The sequence below is a fragment of the Alligator mississippiensis genome, chromosome 4 (genome assembly GCF_030867095.1).
Source record: "Alligator mississippiensis isolate rAllMis1 chromosome 4, rAllMis1, whole genome shotgun sequence".
NCBI lineage: Eukaryota > Metazoa > Chordata > Crocodylia > Alligatoridae > Alligator > Alligator mississippiensis.
Window position 1 is genome coordinate 227,775,314 of NC_081827.1, and position 24,812 is coordinate 227,800,125.

Genomic DNA, 24,812 nt, shown 5'->3' on the forward strand with positions numbered 1-24,812 from the left:
CGAGCCTGAGGCTGAGGGGGGCTAAGGCAGCGTGGCGGGGAGGAAGGTTTCTGGAGGGCGGCGCTAGGACCCCACTCCCCGTGGGGCACGGACTGGCCCGGGCGGCACGTCCGCGGAGCTCCCCTAGAGGGCGGGCGCAGCCGGTCGCCGGCTCGGCTCCCGCTCCATAAAAGGGTTGGGGGCGGAGCCGGCTCCTCGCGGGCGCTCGCGATTGGAGGCGGCGGCTTATAAAAGCGGCCGGCGCCGCGGAACAAAGCAGTGGGTCGGAGCGCGGCGGCGCGGGCTGGAGGGAGCAGGTTTGGGGCAGAGCCGAGCCGGGGATAAGGACGCAGCTCGCTCGGGCTCTCCCTCGCTCGGCTCCCCCCGCCTCCTCCCTGCCCCTGGCGCGGGCGGGCTGCCTGCTTTCTGCCGGACGGGGACGCAAGGCGACACCCATGAAGGAGAGAAGAGCGAGCCAGAAACTCTCGAGCAAGGCGGTCATGGATCCGAACCAGAACGTGAAGTGCAAGATCGTGGTGGTCGGCGACAGCCAGTGCGGCAAGACCGCCCTGCTCCACGTCTTCGCCAAGGACTGCTTCCCCGAGGTACGTCCCGGCCCGGGGCGCGCTGCCCGTCCTCTGCCCCAGCCGGCGCGCAGGGGTGCCGGGAGGCTGCCGGGCTCTTAGCCGGACCTGCTGCTGCTGCTGTGTCCAGCTCCTTACCGCCGGTAACCACCTCTCTCTCCTCTTTCCCTCTCTCTGTTCCTCAGAACTACGTCCCGACCGTCTTTGAGAATTACACGGCCAGCTTTGAGATCGACACGCAAAGGATAGAGCTGAGTCTGTGGGACACTTCGGGTAAGAGCTGTGCACCGTGGCCCGCGGGGGCTTGTGTTCCCTCCGGGTCCTGTTCAGGACTTGCGTGGAGCTATTTCTGTCTAAGATCAGGGATTGCGGCCGCCCCGCCGCACCAGGAGCTTTTACTGAATCACTTATATCCTCTTACTGAATCACTTGTATCCTTCCAGCGGAGATCGCAGGTGCTCCCTAATGTAAAAGTCACCTGTGATTAGGAGGTGACATTGTTTTAACGTGCCCCTATTTCATTTAGTTTCTCTTTCTCCTCTCTCTCTTTCTTTCTCTCCCTCCCCCTTTTCCCTTCTAAAAGTTCTTGTGGAGAGTAGCTCAGCAGATGGGAGGCTATTACTATTGCATATTGTGAGCCTTTCATCTTAATATTTGTCATCGCTGCTGTGAAAGCCAGCGTGGGCTCTCCTTAGGTAAAACATGATTATACAGAAACAAGCAGATTAATGCTCCTACGGACACTTGAGCTGGTTAGGGGCGTCTGCCTCTCTGACCTGACTTTCTTGCTTACTAAGGGCTCAGTCCCATAAACCCCCGTGCATGCACATTTGGTTATCCCTTGGGCAAGCCCAGGCAAGTCTGACTTCAGTGAGACTACTTGAGTGAGTAAAGGGACCTAGGTGCATAACTGTTAACAGCCCAGTGCTGTAAAATGGCAAAAAAGAAGGCTTTCACAACACTATAAGAAGTACTTGGTGAAGAAGGTAATGTAAGAACAGGAAATCTATGGTATGTATGATGCCCAAATTGAAGTGGGTGCAGCCAGAGTTACAAATGCAGGGGCTGCAAATGGTCCTGTTCCAGGTCATTTCCCAACTCCTCAGCCTGAAATTGATGCACTTGCCCCTCACTGAACTTTTTTCTTTTAACTCTTGGTTTCCCCACTCTCCCACCATGTACAGACTGATCGACACTGGCCATTCCCTTTCTTTGCCCCTCTCTCTCTCTCCCTGGCCAGCCTGCACAGAGGAAACCTTGCCTACAGCTTACTTTCTTCCATCTCCACTGCAGGGGTGTTGAGGGCAGGGCTGCAAGTTGGTGCCAGTGTTTTCCTGTGGATTCCAGTCCTGTCCCTGAGATGGGGCACATGAAGCTGCAACAAGTGGATACCACTGGGGGTGGGGGGAGGCTTTTTGGAGGAAACAATTTTTTGTGGGAGGGAGAGGCCTTGGCAGAAAAAAGTCAAACTGGAGACTATGGAAAAGGACAGCCTTCTAGAGGCAGGAGATGCTGTACACAACACTCTTCCTAAGGGACCAGCTTGAGGAAATCGGAGAACAAGGGGACAGACCCTGCATGAAAGGGACATGTGTTTTGAAAGACAAAGTAGTAGTATGAAAATGAGTGACTTCATAGCATGATTTCCCTAGTACTTGTGAGGAAGTGCACTGTACAGAGAGCTCCTGTAGGACTTCTGCAAAGGGAAAGCGGAGTTCCTGAGGTAGGGAAAAATCTTGGAGGGCAGGAGGTAGAATGGGAAGGGCCCAAGCTTTAGAAGGGAGAACAAAGAAATGTGGAGTGCACACCTTGCTGGGAGGAAGACAAGAGTGTAGAGAGCATCAGAAGGCAATAAAGACGACTGAACGTGGCAGTTCGCATGCAGCGAGACAACAGAATGTGGAAAGGGAACAGACCACCCAGTGTGTGAGGGGAACACTCAAGTCTGAGCAGGAAATGGAGCCCCCGTAGGGCAGGGGAATCTGAGGAAACAATTCCATATTGCTTTCCACTTCATAGCATGGGGAACAAAGCTTCATTCTAGCATAGGCCTTGCCTAGCTTTATCAGAAGCAGATGAAAAACCATGTAGTCCAGTCATTTTTTGGCTCTGCAGTAATTTTCCCAGGATCCTAGAGACTGTTCATAAGAGCATTAAGTGCCAAAGCTAGTGGCTGTTTGTATTGGTGCATAAGACTAGAATCGTGAAGGGAGTTGGGAAGATAAATCATTGTCTGATGAGCCATTGTTATCTTGTGAAGCAGCAGGCCATATGGGATTCTTGATGCAATCCACTGTAACTAGATAGGAACTAAAAATTCCCAAGTGCCCTGATGACCCTGAAAAACACATTATTTCTATTAGCACAACTAGAGTGTTTTGTTTCCAGATGTGAATGGCAGCTGTCCTGGACCAGCAGCTGCATCTGGTTTTAATTCTCTTATCTACAGAGGGATATTTTACTTAGCCATTTACTCTATGTGAAGTGATGAAGGGTGGAGATGAAACCCCCATTTAATAAGGAGATTGTGTATATTACAGTGGAAGGAGAAAAGGCATGACTTCAGGAGGAAAACTCAGCATATGGCTTGTCATGAGAGAGAGGGTCATCTCTAAGAGGCCTGTATGCTGATGTCAGGGCTACATGGCCATCATCCTGGCTGTGCAACTCCAACTCCTGTGAAACACCAAGGAGAAATAGATAAATTGCATCTACATGGGTGTTAATAGTAGATGAAGCCAGCTGATGAACATTCCTCTTGGAGTGCCTTACAGAAGGTTCTCTTTTACATCAAACTGTTGTCCAAATGCAGGACTTCCCTGGCTCTGAAAGGTGCTAGAGCATTAACAGGTAGAGCTCTAATGGTGAGCTGCCACTGACCTCAAGAGGTGGCAGAGGGAATAATCTCTCCTCTCAGCTCTAAGTACTGCAACCAGAAAAGCTGCCACTTCTTCCACCCTCACCCAATCCCTCCCACTCCTGTTTCAGGAAAAAAAAAACCAACTTGGATGCCTGGTGGTGGATCCAATTTCAAAGGCCAATTGAAATGTTAGCTAATGGTCAGTGATTCAGATCCACAATGTGGTGGTGGTGATTTGAGGGGGGGCCTGGATTCTCAAGCTACCAGCAAAGCAGGTCAGTCTCACTTTTTAGATCAGCCACTTCCCAACATTTATGCCCTACTGTACCTGTTTATCAGACTGAGAACTCGGCTCTGTGCTGGACTTGATTCAACCATATTCAGTATCGTTCTTCATGTCACTTAGAAGCTGTGGAGAGAGACTGGAACTGGGAACAGCCCACAATCTGTTGCCAATTTGAGATGAGCTGAATGAGAGGTAGTCATATAATCCAAGAGTGGGAGAGTTGAAGTGGCAGTATCAGTAGCTGTTGGAGCATGAGTGTCTGGAAACCAAGGCATTAAACTGATCCCTAACAAGAAAGCTGAACAGCCTCTCTGCTCCTCCATTTTCTTGCTTGGTTGATATCTTATGCTGATGCTGATCTTGATGAACACAGTTGTTTCTCCACGGGGGAGATGTGGGGGAGGGTGTTGATTTGGATACCAAAGGTAAATTTAGGAAGATTATTTTGTTAAAAACATGGGAAGCTTTTAGATGCTGATTTTTGGTTTTCCTTATTGTGGCTGATTAGCAGTAAATGATCTCAAATTATTGGAATGCTATGACAAAGCAGGTAGCTTCATCACCCAGGCTAAATAGTAGCGTGTTTTCAAAAAGCAAAATAGCTTCTCAAACTTCCAAAGTGTAAATTAGCATTCCATCAGTGTAATAAAGCATGATGACTAGTTTGATTTTTTTTTTTTTTCCATCTTCTCTACTGCTTCAAAGATTTAAAAAATGACTTGCTCAATAAAAACTCTACAAAAATGCACTAAACTTCTAGAAAATTAACAGTTAATAAATTTACTCCAAAATGTACGTGTCTTTTGGATTCATGAAATTGTGATCCCGTCACAAGTCAAAGTCTCTGATATGTAAACATCTTAAATTGGCCTGGAAAAATAGGCCAGACATGCTTAGGGTAGTGGAATATTTTGCCTTTTTTTCTGAAAGGGAAGAAATAGTTTAATAGGAATATACATCTTAACTGCTTCCTGTTTGAGGCCTGATCATGAAGCTAATAGCAGATTATTTTTTTCCCTGAGTTAGTTCAGGATCAGCCTGTTAATTTTTTAACAATTTAAAACTAAAACCATCCAAGATGTATATACGAAACCAAACATTTGATCTTTCTAGTTTACAAGTGCCATATAATCAATCCAGTGCCTGGGGCATTTTACAAATGAAAAAAATGTCACACTGCAAACAACAGTAGTTCACACAGACTGCTAGACTGAAAAACCCCTGCCATTTAAAATCAAATCACTGGCCAATGAGATCAGTCTCTAGTATTTATTATTTGTTACTCTTAAACTGCCTGTGTGGTTTTTCTTATAAAAATGCAAACATTATGCATCAAGCTGGCAAGCATGATTAACACCTGTGATCAATTAAAGTTAGTGGTATTCTTGTCCTGAGTTGAGCAAGATAGTGCCATCATGGAGCCTAATTCGTCTTCTGAGGTGACTGGCCAGGAGTCCAGGTATACATTTGGAAAAAAATAAAATAAAATCAACCCTGCATAATGTTGAGATCAGACCTTAACAGTGGAATCAGTCTTGGTTATACCTGACTCTGCAGTGCATGCTAGTAAAATGTGGGTCCAGAGTAGCATCGTATAACTACAAAACATTTGAGTGAGGATGCCACAACTTAGCATCTCTTTTATAAAATGCTTTACAACCAGTTTATTGGGTTGGGAACTTTCGTGTATTTAAGGGTCATTAAAACCCAAATAAATAGAGGATGAATAGTGTATGTTTATAAAGGGGAGTGGGATGGGAAGATTAATTAGCCAAATACTTTCTGGTTCATTCTTAATCTTTCAAAATCAAATCTTTCAAAAGATTAAAATTACACAATATAAAAATCTTGGCAAGATAAGATTTAGTCAATTTAGAACTACAAGCACTTTTTTTTTTTTTTTTAAGTAGGGTGTCTGGTAGCAATAGCATTATACTGTTAAGTGTACTAGTCTGTAGTAATAGTGTTTAGTTAAGCATCAGTATGTTCACTTTGTTAGAAAGACTTCTTCACTGGCTATTCAAAGAACCTCCAAAGTCTTATTTTATGGAAACTATGAAGATTATTTACAGGTTGCCACTTTTCTTCAGACTTTTTTTTTTTCTTTTAATTGATACAGTAAAGTTGTCTGGCAAAACATTTGCATCATGTGCATTTCTCCCTCCAGTTATACAGTTTAGGCTGTTTTTGTAGCATACACATGGAGGTTGAAGTATTTGAAGGTTGAAGGGAAGGACTTTGTGCTGAAAATCTTAAGAAAATAATTGTCACTAAGACAAAAAATACTATGGTACTGTGTGTGGGGGTGGGGAGGGGAGGTTACATATAATTAATCCAAAAGGGCCTTAGAGTTACAAAACGAATTAGCTTTACTGTGATTTGGATGTGTATAATGTGTTCGATGTCTGTGTAAAAATGTAACGTTAATTATGAAGGATTTTTTACTGCAACATTTTCTGAAAAATATAAATTAGACCTCTAGCCTATAAATATTGAGCTTAATACTGGAAAAACATACAAAAATGGAAAGTGCCATAAGGAGATTTCATGTTTTCAAACTTTTTCAGATCACTAGTTCAGTGTTTCCCAACCTTTTCCAGCCCAAATCACACTTGTATTAATAAATTTTTTCCATGGCACACCTGTTAAGGTATTCCCCATCCTCATGCCTGTTGTAGCTCATGGCTATGGCTAAATTCCACAGCACACCTGTTCACTTCTGGTGGCACAGCGCACTGATTGGAAAACACTGTACTAGTTAGAGTGGAGTCTAGAATGATTCCCTCCCTAGGATAGGATTTTCAGTGTCTGTTCCCCACTTGAAATAGCATATAGTCTTCTCCATTTCCTAGTTGGCTGTATTTTTAAGGGGGAAAAAACAATAATAAAGATGTGGTAGAGAGCTACTAAATTTGTAAATATATTAAGTTCTTCTATATATAGTGGAAAAGATAAAATATTGAAGTCAGCTGTAAATAAATGGCTTCCCCTTAGGGTTTAATAAAGAGCCACAGAGCATTAAAAGAAAAAAGCTGGCAAGAGAAACTAAGTGAGAAGTGTTCTACTCAGTTACCACCACGTGTTTTGGCACTCTTATGAACACACACACACCTGGTAACTGGATAGTTTGGGGAACTGATAATGGCAGAAGTTGTTCACCTGTTGATCACTGATATTTGACCTGAAATAGCCATAAATACTAATATGTGATGGGTTTCATATTCTGGAAGTAATTAAACTGATTTCTATTGTACTAGTGTCTGCAGTTTCTTTTAACAGTATGTGTAATGCAGGGCCAGTCTCAAAGACGACCAAGAACTGCATTAGGTGAGACACGCAAATTGCCTAGAGTTGATCACTTTATTTCAGGAGTGAAATAGAATAATATTTGTTTGGGTTACGAGAAAAAACTCAGTTCTGTGGATAAGCAGAAGACTTGCATTTCCAGGAATGCATTGGCTTACAGTAATACTAAACCCTGATCCAACAAAACGCTTCAAGCACATGCCAAGTCCTGCGAAGTTAATGGAGCTACTTCAATTTCTCTTCTAGATCAGGGCCTCTGTATTTTTAAAAAACATTTAAGGTCAAGTTCTGCTTTTTGAACTCTGCATGAAACCTTAATAGCTTCTGTAAGATCCTAAGTTTTGTAAATATCTACGCATAAAGCTGTTTTTTTCTGACTTGCCAAATAGGATTAAGAAATTAAAAATGCCATTCAGGCAAACATCTACTGTAGAGTAAGACGAACCTGTTGTGCACTGTTAATTACCCCTGATAAAAATGTGTTCATGATTGCAACCAATCTGTTCTTACAAAGCAAAGACAACTATGATAGGTTTCAAGTTTTATCTGGAGTGTAGCAGTTGTAGCTGCATTCTGTCCCTGTTCTTTAGGGTTGGCATGATTTCAATCTGTAGACTAACTTGAGGAAAAGATCGAACAGAGCTGTATTCAAAAGATCTGTTTAGGCTTGATTCACATTCCTAAGATTCTTTAGGTTCTGAGAATTTATTTGGATAAAGTGATGAAATGCTAACTGAAAATGAGTCATGCATTCAATCTTTTGGTTCTTTTGTAATTGTGCCATGACAAAGGTTCAGTTATTGCTGCTGAATGAAACCAAGAAATATATATTTCTCTTACAGTGAGCATGCTATGCTCTCAGTACTTAAATGATTCCTGCTAGTTGCAGCCTATGATTCCTTAGAGAAAAGAATGTGTCTATTGTATCCAGATTACTTCCAAACTGATAGATCATGTTTAAAAGCTACATTTAATTCTCTTAGGTTTCTGCATATTTTACTAAGAGATTAAAAAAGAAACTTAAGAAAACAAATGTAACTCTTGTTGGCATGGTAAGTGGAATCCCTAGCCTGACTTGAGTGAGTGGATGCCTGTGCATACATAAATACATGTTGATGTACATATATGGTATATTGCATCCTTGAAGTGGTGACTGAGTAGTTAGGTATGTGTTTAAGGAATTACAGTTCTGGGTGAGGCTTTTTAAGACTCCTCTTAGCTGGCAACTTTTATTTGGCTAAATATTAATGATCCTAAAGACAAAGGGCTAATCCTGCCCTTACTTGTCTAATGCCTATTGAGGGAGGTATGCTGTGGTTCCCAGAACTAGCTATTGCAAAGTAGAATGCAGTTCTGCAAAGTGATATTGGTCTCTGGTTGAGATGTGATGCACCAAAACATCTCCCAAGGACTTTGAGCCTGACTACATGACTTATTGAGTACACTAGTCCCTTGATATTCTGAAATGCTTGCAGTACTCAAGCTGGGCCAGGGAGAGGGGAAAAGATGCCTCTTTCCCAAGTCATTTATATAACCTAAAACATTTTATTGTAAAAAATACAAGAAAACACAATAAACCCACTGAAGCAGATGTAAATTGAGTTGCACTAGTGATGGAGTTGCACCAGTAGCATCTGCTTTGTATTTTCCCTTGGTTCATGGTTGTTTCCTCTTGTGTATGTTATCTAGACAGTTTACGTAAGTCTTTTTCCTCTTGAGAGGCCAGGTAGGATGAGGTACTTGTTCTACCAGATAACATCAGGAAGGTTATTTAATAATAATAAGCATAGAATATAGTATTCTGTTAACTCTGAAATATCCTACTGATCACAGAACGTTACACAAAGAGGTTTAAACTACTTTGTGGAGCATAAAAAGTTAAACATAAAATGTGGGCCTTGTCCAGTCCACAAAGTAAGGTCAAATCTAGTGCTCATTTACATCAGAGTACATGTAAATATAGTTTCTATAGGTTTTATCGTGAAGTAAGCAGAATCTGGTCCTGAGGACTGCATATTTATCTTGTAAGACCTAATCTATTTGATCTATGTTTTCTCTAGTATCCTGTTCAATGGATAGTACTCGGATTGTTTTAAGGGCAGCATTTGAAGCATTGGATAGCTGGATACGACATTGTTTATAGCTCTTCTGAAGTGGGGGGGTTTGGTGGGAAAGTCCAGTTTCAACAAATTACCTTCTGCTACCTAGTTTGGTAATGCTTCATTCCCCATATGTTACTCCTCGCTTCAAAAACAAAATTCCTAAGATTCCTTTCGGTTTCCTTCTGGTATAAACTGTCTAACCGAAGTAGTTTGATATGTTCTCGCTGTTTCCCTTATTGCTTTGTGCAACAGCATGAGCTGTCTGTCAGGAAAAAACTTCAGGAATTTTTTCTAATCTGGTTAATCATGGGTGTAGTTCAGCCTTGAAGATATTTTACAGTCAATTAGCTCTAGAGGAGGAAAAAAATCCTCTTTTTAGAGGAGAAAAAAAATCAGTGATCTAACCAGCTCATAAGTCAGACATCAGCATTGTCGAAAGTTATGCTGTTACCTCAAATAACACGTGACATCTGTTGGGTTCACATAATAGAGAAAGATGTATAGAAACAACTTTTGTTTTGGAAGTCATAGTTCCTCTTCCATTACAGCTCTGACTCCTTAAAATCTAGGTTTCACTTCAGCTGGTGGCCTTGCCACCCACGTGCTCATAATATACCCTGCTGATTCAGGTCCTACTGAGTAAACTCTAACAGATAAATAGAGTCTTCTCCATAAGTTAAAGAAGATATGCCATCTATGCAGAAGGTAATTTGGCCCATAAAATTCCCTGCCTCCAGGAGTTAATACCAATTATGGTTTCAATCCTGTGGAGTTATACATATGCCTACTTTTATATCTGAGTAATCCCAGTGGAACCAAGGGTACTACATAACAGTATGTGAGACATACGAGTACATCTTTGGAAAATTTGGTCCAGGTTTATGCCCTGTCAGTCTAATACAATAACTTATGTTTAGGGTTTCCTTTCATTTGATCAAACCCAGTTTTATGGACTTGACTTTTTTTATATACTTGTGTAAAAAAAAAAAAAAATATGTACCTGAACAATTCTGTTTGGTCAGTGAGACCTTCATCTTAGAGATGACAAGATTGTAATTTTTTATATCATGCAGGATGCTGAATAAAAATACCAGTCTGGGGGGGGCAAAAAATAAGCTCCTGAAAATTACCATTAACCATAACAATTGGAGATACCTGTGCCACTGGAAACCTTTGATTATCCAGATCAACATATTTAAATCTTAAGAAGGAATGCTTTCAATGAAAGATATTTCTGAATAGTGCAGAGAAGTTTTCAAACTCATTTTTGGGGGGACTCATTTCTATTTTCATGCTATAACTTTTTCATTTGTGAAAAGTTGACAAAATTGTGGCATGTCTGTTTTGCAGAAGCCTTTTGGTTGTCTTCTGTAAAGTCAAGGTCCTGCAAACTAGCCTTATAATCTAACCTTGGTTTGACTTGCATTGCCATAAGATGTGCATAAAGCAAAAGCTAATAGGGGAAAAATAATGAACATCCTAGAGGGTAATGTTTTGGCCAAATTCTGTTCCATTACACCAATGTAAATCTAGCACAGTTGCCTTGGATATTCCTTAGCATAAGTGATAGTATAACTTGTCTCTTTGTTTTTAATTGGGTTTATTATCTATTCTGTTTTTCTGACTTAATGTTACTTTTCCTGAATGGAAATGGGTCTGAATCAATTTCAGAATCTGACAGCACCCAAATTATGAAGTTTTGATCTAGTTGAGACAGTGACAACCAACCCTTATCACTCTAATAGGCTCTGAAACCCCTAAGTCTGAGAGACTGGAGTTGTTTGGAACCATATTTTGCAACTAGATGTCATATCTACTCTTGACTAGGAAAGATGCCTTAAAATAGGGAGGACTGTGAGGCCTATAGTGCTATTATGAGAGTGCTTCTGGAAGAAATGAAAGATTCCAGTCATTTGGAGATGCACACAAACCAAAGAACTGACATTCCATATTTTTGGAGCATATCTAGCTCCAGATTTAATTCCAGATCCAGTTCCACTCTTTGAATTACCAGGAATGTCACAAAGGCTTTTGAGCTTCCAGTAAAAGACATGTTAATTGGGCACTGGCTAATTATATGAGGAAGAAGTCACTTTTGTTTATTGCCAGGCAAGAAAATTAATTGGAGCATGGGAAAGTAAGCAATACCAGGCCATTCATAAGTTCGTTTTTTGGTTTTCTTAATCCCTTTTTATAAGTGTGCATGATATTAATCAATTAAAAGGAAAAAAATCTCTCTTTCTCAACAGGATCCCCTTATTATGACAACGTCCGCCCGCTCTCCTATCCAGATTCTGATGCTGTCTTGATTTGTTTTGACATTAGTCGGCCAGAAACCCTCGACAGCGTGCTAAAAAAGGCGAGTGTTTGAGAAATATATTTTAAAATTCAAACTTATTTATAAATAGACTGTATTTTAATGTGTCACTGTTTCCAGTCACATAATCTTCAGCCTCTAGTTAATTTAAAGAAGAACACACTGCATGTTGTGATGCAGTGTGCTTGAATCTTAGTTCCTTACATGAGAAAAATGGAAAATACTTGAACAGGCATTAGGGGAGTAGAGTTAACGCTATAGAAGTATGCCTAGAAAGGAAGCTTCTTTTGTAGCTCTCCTCTTCCTCTTGACCTTATGACCATAAAATACGTGTTCAGGGAAGGGTGGGAAACAAGTAAACAGGTGTACTAAAAACAAACTTGGGGTAGGTTGCATTGGTGGAGTTTAAAGCTGGTTTACCCAGCCTTTAGGCCCTGTCATAGCTCTGACACCACTCTGAGGTAGGAATATGCAGTCATGTTGAACAAGAAGCCAGTGACAGTTTGACTTTTAAAGAAGTCTTGATGCCCTGGAGGAGGTGCTTCAAAGAGCAGGCTAGAACTGCAAGCTTTACCAAACTCCAGAGTGCCGGACATGCTTTTTAGATGTGTGATGGACTTTGGTAGAGTGCCTGAATTTTTTTCCCTGCCTTCTACCCTTTCCCATACCACCTCAGAAAAGTGAAGCTCAGGTAGACTTGAAAGTCAGGCCTCTTGCCTTTTGATTTCTCTGATCTTGTCCTTTTGATGGAAGGTGGGAAATAGAAATGCTATGATATTAACTTTGGAGTCTGAGTACTATGTCTTGGAGGCAGTTCTGTGGAAAGCACTTAATGAGCACTTCAAAGTTAAATAATATTCCCCCATCAAATCTTAATGATTCCAAGATTTGTGGACTTAGTCTGCAAATACATGGCTTTTTTTAGCATTTTGAAGGACTCTGTTTTGAGTTTTTGTTTCTTTCCTAGTGCTCTCACCCAGTATTTGCATAAAATATAAAGAATTCTGTACGTACAGGATTAAATATATTTCTTGATTACTACAAGGTGGTTCTCGCAGATTTAAATAGATATTTTTTTTACTGTTATGTTGGCTTATGGCTACATTCTATGATTACCTTTTAGTGTTTTGTAGTCATATGAGACCTTCTTGTAATTCAACTTTTGAGAAGCTCTCTTAAACTAATGGCAACACCCTTCAGTATTTCTACTGCAATGTGGGCAGAGCCAGCGAGTCATGGAACAGGGAATTAGATTGCAAATTGTTTACTGATTTAAGTAGGATCAGAGTTTAACCCTGCGAACCCTTAGTCATGTAAGTTAAATGTGATGCCATACAAGCAGTTTCACTGAAAGTCATCTGAACTGGTGAGTTGATAAGGGTTGCAAGATCTGGCTGTCCGGCCAATGCTAGAGATCTTGTGTTGGTTCAGATGCACTAAAATCCTTGTAACCATGTTACATGTTGGCTCTAAGTTAAACAAATGCCAATGATGTAAACTTTAAATATGCTTTTATAATTTCATTCAAACTATTAATCCTTTTGCTTTTCTTTACTATGACCCTTAAGCTGAAATAGTTTGCATCTGTATAACAACAGTAATATTTTACAGTGGAAAGGTGAAATCCAGGAGTTTTGTCCTAACACCAAAATGCTTTTGGTTGGCTGCAAGTCTGATCTGCGAACAGATGTGAGCACACTCGTAGAGCTTTCCAATCACAGGCAGACACCAGTATCATATGATCAGGTATGTTGTTGCATTTCTTTCTCTTCTTTTTAACTCCGCCTCCCCTTTTTTGCACTTATTAATTGTTGATGGAGAGCTAGTCACACAGTTATTTAAGATTTACCTCCACCTTGGAAGAAACACCTCTATTCTGTACTTCTCTTATTTACATTGATTGAGTTAAATACCTGACAGTATATAGTGATCAGTGGAGTTGTGTATGAGAACAGCTTACATTAAAAATCAAAGGCTTATGTATTATTTACCTCCAGAATTTTGTACCAGAAGTAGACTTCTTGGCATAAATATAATCCTAGCCCTTAAATGTACGAGTTCACTTTTAAAAAGGTTCTCATTACAAAACGAATGTTTTTCAGCATCTATAGCCTGAAACAATAGCTTAGATGTGTACTTCTAGCCAACTTCTGGGTTAACTCCTAAAACATTAGGAGTTGACATTTTTTAAAATGTTGACACCTTAAAATGTCAGTGTTTAAGTAATTGAAAAGTGGTATATTTAAGCAGAATCATCTAGTTACTTGTGCTTGTCTTGCAGTTCCAAACTGTTTGTTGTTTTGCCACAATATCCAGTTTTCCTTTCCTAAAAACCAGTCTCTAAGGAAGAACTGCTCTACACATCTTGTAGACAGCCAGAGTTGGAAAGGCAGACAGGCGTTCTGGCTCAGCCTTTTCTGGTCCACTTTCTCTCTACCAATTCCTCCTGGAAACGGAGGCATATGAGATGGTTACACCTGTCCTGTAGGCTTCCATTTCCGGGGGAGATGCCATGTAAGGTTGGACCAGGAAGGGCTGCAGCAGGAGCTATCACTCCTACTTGTCCTTCCCACTCTAGCCATCCACAGGACATATGGGGCAGTTCTCAACTGGATATCACTAGGACCAGGTAGCACAACTGTTGCACTCAGCCTACCTCAGTGGTTTTCAACCAGGAGGTGCCATCGCGTTCAAAGTTGTGGAGGGGTGCTGTGACTGAAAAGGTTAAGCATTGCTCAGGTTAAGTAAAGGCAAAGCTACAGGTTATTTGAAAACACATGAAAAACTGACAATTTTTCACCCTGCTGTGCCTTAACACGCGCGTGAAACGAGTTTTGCTTGGCAGCAGCTTGAAGTGAAGTTTCCCAGAAACCCCTGCACCTATCTCCTTGAAACTTGGCAGGCTTCATGCCCTCAGAAGGAGCTACCATACTTGCTGTGTTCATCCAAATCTGTAAAAAAAATGACAAAGTTATAGGCAGTTTTGTACTTCTCCATTATAGCCAATGGGCAAAACAGCGAAACAATTTCAACAAAACAAAATGAAACAGTGCTTTCGAAATGAAACAAAGCACTATCCCGTCGAAATGGTGAAACAGAAGTCAAAATGAAATGGTGCTGTTTCACACAGCTCTGCTTGGTAGCCCCTGCTGAAGCTACAAAGCCTGCCACATTTTAAGGAGACGGGTGCAGGGGTTTCTGGGAAACTGCACCTCAAGCTGCTGACAAGCAAAACTTGTGACACGTACACGTGTGTGTGTGTGTGTGTGTGTGTGTGTGTGTGTGTGTGTGTGTGTGTGTGTGTTAAGGCACGCCATCACTGGTGCTGGGGCCTCTACATGACATGGTAGTCTGCCCCAATGAGTCCTCCTTCTCCCTGACAGCCTCACCTGGTCTACCACTTTAAATGACAACAGGTAATAAAATAACTTAGTGAGCAGCACAGTAGCACCAGCAGCATCTCTGGCAGCCAAACTGTGACAGAGCCTTTCTTTCTTCTCCTGCAAGAGCTTCTTCTCTAGCATGTGTGTTAAGGCATGTCCTCACTGTGTCCTTTCCCCTTCTTCCTCCTCTCTCTCCTTACTTTCTGTTGCCCTGCAGCCGAGCCCAGCTTCAGCTTCAAAACTCAAAATGCTTCAGCTGCCCTCATTTCATTTTGAGGCTGTTTTGAACCCCTTCACTTCATTTCGATTTCACTGTTTCAAGCTCGAAACGAGTCAAAACAGCCTTGAAACGAAACAGCTGGCGAAATTTTGCACAGCCCTACTGCTCACTTAATTGCCTTCAGTGAGCTTGCTCAGATGGAACTGATTGGAATCTGGAAAACAATTCTGATATTCAAGAAGGCATGCAATTAAGGTCACTGAATAAGAATTGCAGGGTGTTTAGTACCTGTGGTTATTGTTCCTTTCAAAGGAACTCTCTCATGGCTAATAGTCCTTAGTACATAAAGAAAGTGTGTGTGTATGCAGGGAGAACTTACCAACAAGCAATACAGTATAACTGTAGGTCTTAATATTCAGAAATGAAATATTTGCCTCAATACAGAGGAGAAAAGAAAATTGCACCTGCACTCTTGACACCAGAACTGTGCCTTTCTAAAACTCGGGCGAAATCATGGAGTAGTATGTATGACAAGAGGACCTAACAAGATTTAACTCTGTGATCAACTAAACAGAGCAGTCTGTTTGTAACTCGGATGTGTCAGACAGTTATGTGTTGGCCATGATCGATGTGATTACTTACTGGTACTCTGAATTAAATTTTAATTCTCTTTATTGATTGTGGTTTCACTGCAGTTGAAGGAGAAACTGTCAGAGTATGAGCATGCAGAGCTATACTGCATGTGAAATTGTATCCATTTAAATAAGAAGTTTTTAAAATATTAAATTAATGTCTGTGCTCAATAACTGAGGAGTTGTAACTGTAAAGAAAGCACCAAAAAGTATGGAGTCAGATTTGTCAAAATAACTCCAATGCAGGGTGACCAGTGAACTAGATAAGGATGAATCCATAGTTCATTAATTTAAGTCTAACCTATGTTGACAGAGAACAAATGTTGATACCATCTGATCATTAGTTCATGGTTTTATGAAAACAAATAGGTAATGCAGTTCCTCGTCCTCAGTTTTAGATGAGAGGCTGGGTATGGACTGATTTCACGCTTAGGACAGACACATTGATTTGCTAAACAGGAGCTGCCACTGCCTAACAGATGTCTTTTCTGTGGAGAAATAAAGGACACCATTCTTGAGGCTGCTCTTTCACTACCTTTCTTGATGGAGCAAAAGATTCATCAGACTCGAAGAAAAACGTATTGATTTCCCCCACCCCCCTCCCTCCAGTCAGGAAACTCATCTATTTTGGCATTTTGTTTATTTGGGTTGTTTAGATATTCATGTGCTTATCATACAACTGTCAAATAATGAATATTCCCCGGGGGCGGGGGGAGAACGTTGAGGTACTTGTATAATTTATCTTGGACCAAAATCTTGTTCTGCATTTGCAAAATTAGTTATTGGCTCCATTCTTCTGCCTTTGCTTTGGAATTTTCAAAGCGTTACATATGCAAAAAAAAAAGCGTCAAAGAGTAATTTGTATGGTTTTCTTGGAATGAAAACTTCCTATTGATTGAAATTTCTTCTTTTTATTTTTTTTCCTCCTACAGGGTGCAAATATGGCCAAACAGATTGGAGCAGCTACTTATATCGAATGCTCAGCTTTACAGTCAGAAAACAGTGTAAGAGACATTTTTCATGTTGCCACCTTGGCATGTGTAAACAAAACAAATAAAAATATTAAACGGAACAAATCACAGAGAGCAACAAAGCGAATTTCACACATGCCGGGCAGGCCAGAACTATCAACAGTAGCTACAGATTTGCGAAAGGATAAAGCGAAGAGTTGTACAGTGATGTGAAGGATCTAGATTTCCTTAAGAAGGAGGAAGAGACAATGTGTTCAGGAAAGGTGAAGACTCAGTGAAGTACGCAGCCAACTGGCACAGAACATCAGCTTAAGTCAATACTTTAAAGGATACTCTTCACCTTTTGTGTGTGACTGTATTTAGGGATTCAGAAAGTAAACCAAGCAACGAAAACAGATGGATCTAAATGAGATGGTGTCAAAAAATGTTACACGAAAGAAATGCCAAAAGAGGAAGATATTTGAATGTGCTAAAAAAGCGATGTAAGGGAAAGTAGCACCTCGGAGAAGAGAGATGTCTTTGACTGTGCTTTGTTTGTTTTTCTTAAAGCTCTATTCCTGGATACTACTTTGATTTAATTAAAATAATATTTTAATGTTCCTTTTAAAAAAATGAATTAAAGGTATCATTAATTATATCCTCTTCATTGGGGAGCTAGCCCTGTGACCTTAGAGTTTGGTTTTTTCCAAAGGATATGATGTAATTTCCTACTGGCTCATCATTTAAATGGAAATTGTATCGAGGCCCATGGGTCATCCAGAGGAAAACAGCATATGAGAAGCTTTGAAATCATGCCTTCCTGAGATGGCTGCATAAGCTAAATTTGAAGAAGTGGTTAATGAAGACCTTTGGAGACTTACCAGTATTTTCAGTGCCCTACCACAACAAACATTAAAATGAAATAGAAAAAAGTACCTACCTGTTACAGAACTTTTGAAAATATTTTTTTCTGTTCATTGTGTGATGGTAACTAAAGTGGTGATGCTCTTAATCTTTTATGTTGACATCCCTCTTCGTAATGTCCCGATGTACTGTATGGATATGTCACTGTAGGCAAAATTAAATGAAAGGTGATATGAGTTACAACAACAAATGATGATTAATTCAAAACACATTTTTACAGCCTTAGTGCCCAGTGCTGTGAGATCTTAAAAACCCACAATTTCTGTAGTCTTCAGGAGTGGAGGAGCTTGGGGCCTTCTCAGTATATGGCCCTGCATACATATAAAGGAGAAGTGCTATTCTGTGATGTGATTCTCTGTAATTATATTTAAACAAACATAGAAGTACACAGATGAACCAGAATATCTAGTATATTATACACTCTCACAGGGATGCCTTGGATGACTGTCTTTTTAGTACAGATTTCATTATTCTCCTAATGAGTACTATGAGGAAATGGGGCCTATAGAACTGTGGCGCCTTAAAGGGCCCCCAGTGGAAACTGGATAGTGCATTAATCTTAAAGGACTAATAGGTGCATATCCAGGTGGTGATTGTTAAATGTTGGTCAGTTTTTTTTCAGTTACTGATTACTACTGTTACATGAAATAAATCAGTCTCTAAAATGGCTTGCAGATGTTTAGTGACCAATTATCTTCATGGCTTCTCTTAAAGGATACTGTAAGCTCTGACTGGTTGCTATAGCTTGTTTGAAGACAAGCGTTGTTTCCAATGATAATGCTTCATTTTTGAAGTATTAAAGCAGTGTTCACATTAAGCCGTGGCAGGGTAAAGGACTTAGGAACTGAATACACTCAATGCCATGTGTTACCAGCACTTTGTTTCTTCTCTGCAAGAAGAAAAAACTACCATTCCAACCATTTTTCACAAAAAGACACTTTACCACCATAATATGCTTCTGACTGATGCAGCAGTATGCTTAGGGCAGTATTACAAAATAGCTGGCAAGTGCTTTCTGTATTTAAATATTGTAAAAAGAAAGTAAGTTATAACTGTCATAAAACAGGAATTCCATTACTTTTTTAATGTTGAAGTCACTTTGTATGTTTGGTTAATGTTTCTCCAGTATTTATTAAAATATCTTTTTTTCCTTTGAATAAAAAAAGTCAGTGTAAATGACCTCTGTACAACAGTTCATTACAAGTTGAGTGTACTGTCCTGAAATACTTGGCATGCATGTTAAAGTACGTGCATATCTTGGCACTTCTACATAGTGGAAATCAATCCTAGTTTCCTCTCACTTAGGTCATTGTGCTTTGGAATTATGACATTCATAACTGAGTCACATTTCCCAAAAATTACGGGTGGGCAGGGGAGAGGAGGAAACTTACGCAAGTTGCAGCCTTGAAATCATTGGATCCATCTGTTTTTAAAGGCGCTTCTGAATACATGCACTGCTGCATGTTGTATGACTGAACTTTGCAGACTTTACAGACTTTTACCCTTCCCTCCACTGATCTTAGCACTACTAAGGGGTTAATATATTATACTCTTAGGACACATTCTTCAATAGCTGTGCTGTATTAAATAACATATTTTTCTTCAACATTAGGCAGGCATATCTTTTCTTGTTATGACAATGTTCATTTTGCCATTGGAAGGTTAAATTTCCAAGTTTCCCTTTACGGTATTTCAGAAACACTGACTCCAGGCAGGCCCATAAGAGTCTTGTTCATTGACTACAAAGGTCAGATTTCATCCAGAATGTTCCAAGCTCTGCAAGAGCAGCAGTTACCAGTAATATCTCTTAATTCTTGTTCCTTTTATTTTCATTTCCTTTTAATAATATTTTTTATGCTGGACCAGTCTTATAGTTGGAATACCCCTAATAAGAGTGTTGTTCTGAACTGCATATAACAAGAAATAATCCAGTTCTCAGTTATTTCCTCAAATCCTATAAAAACTGAGCCAGGAATTTGTGTAAATTCCTAAGGACACTCTAGGCTCCCAAGCAATAGCTTATGCTTGCTGGTGCTTTAAGTTCTTGATGAGTCTTCCCTACCACCCTTTTCCCCCGCTCCCACCTTTTTCTTGGCATAATTGATGCAAACTTGATAATGTGTAAAAAGTGGGATTCATTCTGTTTTCCGTCATAATAAAATACTGAAGCAGTAGTTAATTACCATGTAAAAAGAAAGGCTTCCTATTGGTGAGAGATGGTACTGGACCTTGGTGGTACAATGAGGCCATAGATGGTGGACACTCAGTAGCTTTATTCACGCATTGTGATTGTCCAGACTGAGTACTTTTTAAATCCAAGCTATAAAACTTCCCAAAATTAATTCCTGTTTTGAAATAGAACTTATCCATTTTTCAAAAACATCTGATCTTGAAGCAAAAATATCCAGTGATCAAGATTCCAGTGACCTCTGTCAAAAAAACTTTGAGCTTTATTTCTAGTTGACTTTTAGCTTCAGCTTGCAGCTATGTTATATCTTTGATACATGGAAGAGCACTCTCATGAATTTTGCTTCCCATGTGGGTTCTTTTAGATGTGGTCAGGTCACCCCCTAAATTTCTCTTTGCTTAACTGACTGAGCTTCTTGAATCTATCACTATAAAAGCATACTTCCCAATTCAATCAATGTCATGGTTCCTCTCTTAATCCTCTCCAATTTATCAGCATCCTTCTTGACAACTGGAGTCAAACTGGACCCAAGATTCCAAGAAAAATCAAATTCATGCCTAATACAAGGTAATACAACTTCTCTGCTTCTATTCAGAAGTCCTAGCTTGTATATCAAAGGATTACATTGGCTTTTTTGGTCAGTACCAGTATGTCATTGGAAGCCTACATTTAGCTGATTCCTACCTCAAGTCCTTTTCAGAATCACAGAGTTCCTCTCCACCCTGTAACTATACTTGTATACTTTATCTCACAGTATGTCTTTGATAATGAAAAAACATACTGCTTGCTTCCACCTGGCTTACCGAGTGATACTGACTACTTGGTGTCAGTGACTTGTGACCTAATCCAATTCCCATGTTTTATGAAGATTTTATCAATAATGGAATCAGTATCATGAAACAAATGTTAAATAGCTCAAACTCAAGACATTGTTCCAGTGAAACTTCAGCAGACATACATGTGGTTGATGACAGTTCCCCATATACAAATACATTTTAAGGCCAATCAAAATAATTGACTGGTTACTAATCCATTTAATGTGTGGCACATGATTTTGTTTCATTTTAGTTTCTTCATCAAAATGTCATGCACCCAGTCAAATGCTGTACAGAGGGCTAAGTATGTTACACTGGCACTATTATTCTTATTTACCAAGCTTGTAATCTCCTGTAAAAAAAGATATCAAGTTAGTTTGACAAGATCTATTTACCATAAACCCATTTGATTGGCATTAATTATATTACCCTCTTTTAATTCTTTATTAATCCAGTCCCATCTTAACTGTTCAATTATTTTTCTCAGTATCAATGTTAGGCTAAAAGGCCTATAATTACCTATGTCACCCTGTTTACCCTTTTCAAAACCTGTCATATTAACTTTTAGTCCATGGGAATTTCCCCAGCATTTCAATACTTACTGAAAATCACAATTAACAATACAGAGAGCTCTCTAGCCAGTTTTTTCTAAACCCCTTGATATAAATTGTGATTGGAAAGCATTTCTTTATATGATATGAATATATCATGTGTCTTTGATATACATACAGAACAAAAATATTTACTGACTAATTCTGCCTTTTCTCCCATCATTTGACAATGCTGCCATTTCCATCCAGTACCACTGTTAGATTTTCTTTAGTTTCTAAGATATTTGAAAGCCTCCTTACTGTACTTTACAGGCCATAGATTTTGTGTGTGTTCTTTTGCTTCCCTTGTTAGTTTTCTTTCATTTCTGTAATGAATATACAATAAAAGCTATTGGTTTCTTTCTCTTTTTTTAAGTATAATTTCACATGTAAAAAAAGAATAGTAATCAATATTGGACCTACAATTCCAAAAAAAACAATTTTGGGAACAGGAGCTTAACCATGTGCTTTGTAAAGACACTATTTTATAAAAATCCATGTAACTTGCATAATTCACTCAACATTTTAAACCAAGGAAAATGATTGAAAGAAGAGTTGCTTTCTTCAAATGGAATCTCTGTGGCTAGTGGTATGTATAAAAGTAGAATCCACATCACTAAAGAAGCAAATTTTTGTTTGCTTTTTGAGGAACTGTTGTTTGTAAAATGATCTATCTCCTTAAATCTATGGTTAAGCTTCTAGTGAAAGAGGTGGTAAATCATATGGTCTTTTATTTGTAATTTGTGGTAAGTGTCCTTTGGTAAGAAAAACATTCTAAGTACTCTTTTGGTTTCTGGAAAATAAATGTGGTAAGTTTCTATTTGTTAGTCCATGTCCAGAAAGACGTGGTGTCTGCCTTTTGATTCTTATGTTGCACAACTAGGTTAGGTAATCATTTATAGTAACTGAAACATTTTACTGGATATGTACACTGCTGAAAAATGTCAAAAGGTTTAAAAAGAGAACAGTGCAACAAAAATCCCCACACTATTTTATGATGCTGAATTAGAATTGACCTGAGGCCAGTTTAATAACAAAATAACCAGCTTGTATGTGTGCTGTTCAGCCCATATGTATCTATATACTAAAATACCTAGAAAATCTGGAGGCAAGGACAGGAATCTGCTTTCCAGATGAATCAGTTACCAGTCATCACAATAGCAGGCACCCGGCAGAATACAAAGGAAGGCATAGAACCATAGAAAAGTAAGTCTGGAAGGGATGTAAGGAAGTCATCTACTCCAACTCTACTCAGGGCAGGATCATCCCTATCTAAACCACTCTAGACTAGTGCTTATTTCACCTGTTAAAATTTTCAGGAACAATCCAAAATATTGTTCAAACAATACAACCCCCCCTCCCCCTCAGGTTTCTTAATCTTTCTGGGTAATTCAATTCAATAAAAATACATTTAAAAATTATGCCAATTGCTTCTGTTACACAATTATGTGCACAAATACATAAGCGAAAATACCTCTTCTAGTGGAATTTTTAGCTTAAGACACTAACAACCAATAAACTGCCCGGTTCAAATATAGTCCAGATCAGTGATATTAAATCATAATGGTGCAATTCCTTTTCCTGTCTGTAGTTTCTACCCAATTCCCAGCACAGAAAGAAAGCACACCTGTTGCAATAGAAGTTCTTGCTTGCAGTCTCATGCTGAAGATGAATGAAAGTGGAAATAGTTTATCACCCCTAAGGATCTGCAGGAGTGATACAGGAGAAATTGCTCTAGGGACATAAATTATGCATAACCAGTTTAAGCGGTCGGAAACCAGTTCAAATCTGTAACACAACAGAAGTTCAGTGCACATAAGCCACTTTCAAAAAGGCCAGAACTGATTTTAGATAATCATGGATGGATGTAGTATCAGACAACTGATTTAAGTTAAATTGGTTTTCTGAGCATCTGTCCCAGATCCCCTCCAGATTCAAATTAACTCACAGCCCCTTAGCATCCCAGGATGCACCTTCCTGGAACCCCCCACCCCCAACAGGGTTAGCAGGCTAGCCTTAGCCCAAACTGTCTGCTCCAGCTGAGCAGTGAGGTGTGCTTGAACTCATTGTTCTTGTGGGCTTGAGGAAGGAAGGGTTTGGGGCTCTATGGTTGTGCTTGGATGTAAAGGTACAGAAAAAGCCTGGTCAAAAACATCATAGCAATAGAGGTCTCTAGAAGTCATCAGATCATCCTTCTGCTGTGATGCAGATTTAGCAGATCAGCTTTACCTAGACTATTCCTGAGAAATGTCAGTCTGACCAGGTTCTGAACAGCTCTGGTTTGTTGGGGAGTCAACAACTCCTCTTCTCCCCTCCCCCCAAGTTACAGACTAAACTAAATCTTCATTGTTGTAAATGTGACTACTACTTATCCCTCCATTAATGAACATGGAAAACAATTGATCCCCATTCCATCTATATATATATATGACTTTCAAGACTGTTGAACACCTCCTCAGTCTTCTTTTCCCTAGGCTAAACAAACCCAGTTCCTTCAATCTTCCCTCCTAGGTCACATTTTCTAAACTTTATGTATTTTTGCTGCTGTCCTCTGGACTTTTAGCAGTTTGTTTAGATCAGTGGTTAGTGACCTTTCCAGGCAGCAGGTCAGAATGACCTAGCTTGGGTCACAGGTAGATGGGCACAGCGGAAGCGTCTGCCACGTTACAGGGGAAAATGTGCATTGCCAAATGCCACTGAAACCCTGCATATGTAGGCCAGAACCAATGGCTCTACTGGCAATAGGCTGCCAGCCCCTGGTCTATAGTGCAGTGCCCAAAACTGGATGTAGTCCTCTGGAGCTGAGCAGGGCAGAATGATTCCTTCAAAGGCCTTACATATGGCAATCCTGTTAATGCATCCCAGAATGACATTTGCCTTTTTTTGAAATAGCATCATATCATTTATTCATAATTAGCTTGCAATTCACTCGAACCATCAGCATGGAGTATAGTAGTGATGCCTAGCAAGCTATACCCCTTTTGGTATTCATTTTCCTTAAATGTAATACTTGGTGCTCGCTTTTTGGAATTCCATCTTAGTTATTTCAGCTCCCATGTACAAAAAGAGAGGACTTCTAAGCCCACATTTTGCCTCAGGACAATGTCTGAGCTAGAAGAAAGCTTCATGGCCTCCTTAGGATTAAAGTAGAACTGGGTTTAGGGCCCTTGCTACGGGCTTTATAGTAATTGCCCTTTCAGGACTGGGAAAGAGTTTTTCTCTTACTGCAAGAGTGGCCTGACCAGGGTAGGTTTTTCCCCTTGTTCTCAGCAGCCTGAGCACCAGAGGATAAATAGGGTTATAAAATTCATTTCACCATGACTTGGCAGATGCCAGGACAGGTAGAGAACTTGCTTTCCTAATATACTGAAATTGGAAGAAGATTAGGAGAAGGAATCTTTCAGGAAAAGGTAAAGAAAGGCCCAGGGCTCTGTCTGGCACAGCAAGGAGACAATCCACTCTTTCCCATTCCCTTCCTTTTTGAGCAAAGTGAGGCGAGGTGCAATAGTGTCCGGGCTATAATGCAGGGAACAGGCTAGCTAGAGTACAGTTCTGTCACTAGCTATCCACCAAGTAGAATGGAAAGGAGGGAGGTTAACATATCAGTTCAAATGCAAAGGAAGGGTGATTTACCCTGGACGTTATTTTCACATAGTTACCAGACATGTTACTTAAT

The 24,812-nt window shown here is 39.9% G+C and overlaps 1 protein-coding gene across 1 annotated transcript; it reads left to right on the plus strand.

The window, feature by feature from the left end:
* Positions 1-244: 244 nt before the first annotated feature.
* On the plus strand, positions 245-21,502 carry RND3 (Rho family GTPase 3). The gene is made up of 5 exons (XM_006268498.4): positions 245-584; positions 749-836; positions 11,367-11,476; positions 13,046-13,180; positions 16,602-21,502. Exons 1-5 carry the CDS (start codon positions 435-437, stop codon positions 16,851-16,853), a joined length of 735 nt encoding a protein of 244 aa, XP_006268560.1. The 5' UTR covers positions 245-434; the 3' UTR covers positions 16,854-21,502.
* Positions 21,503-24,812: the final 3,310 nt, after the last annotated feature.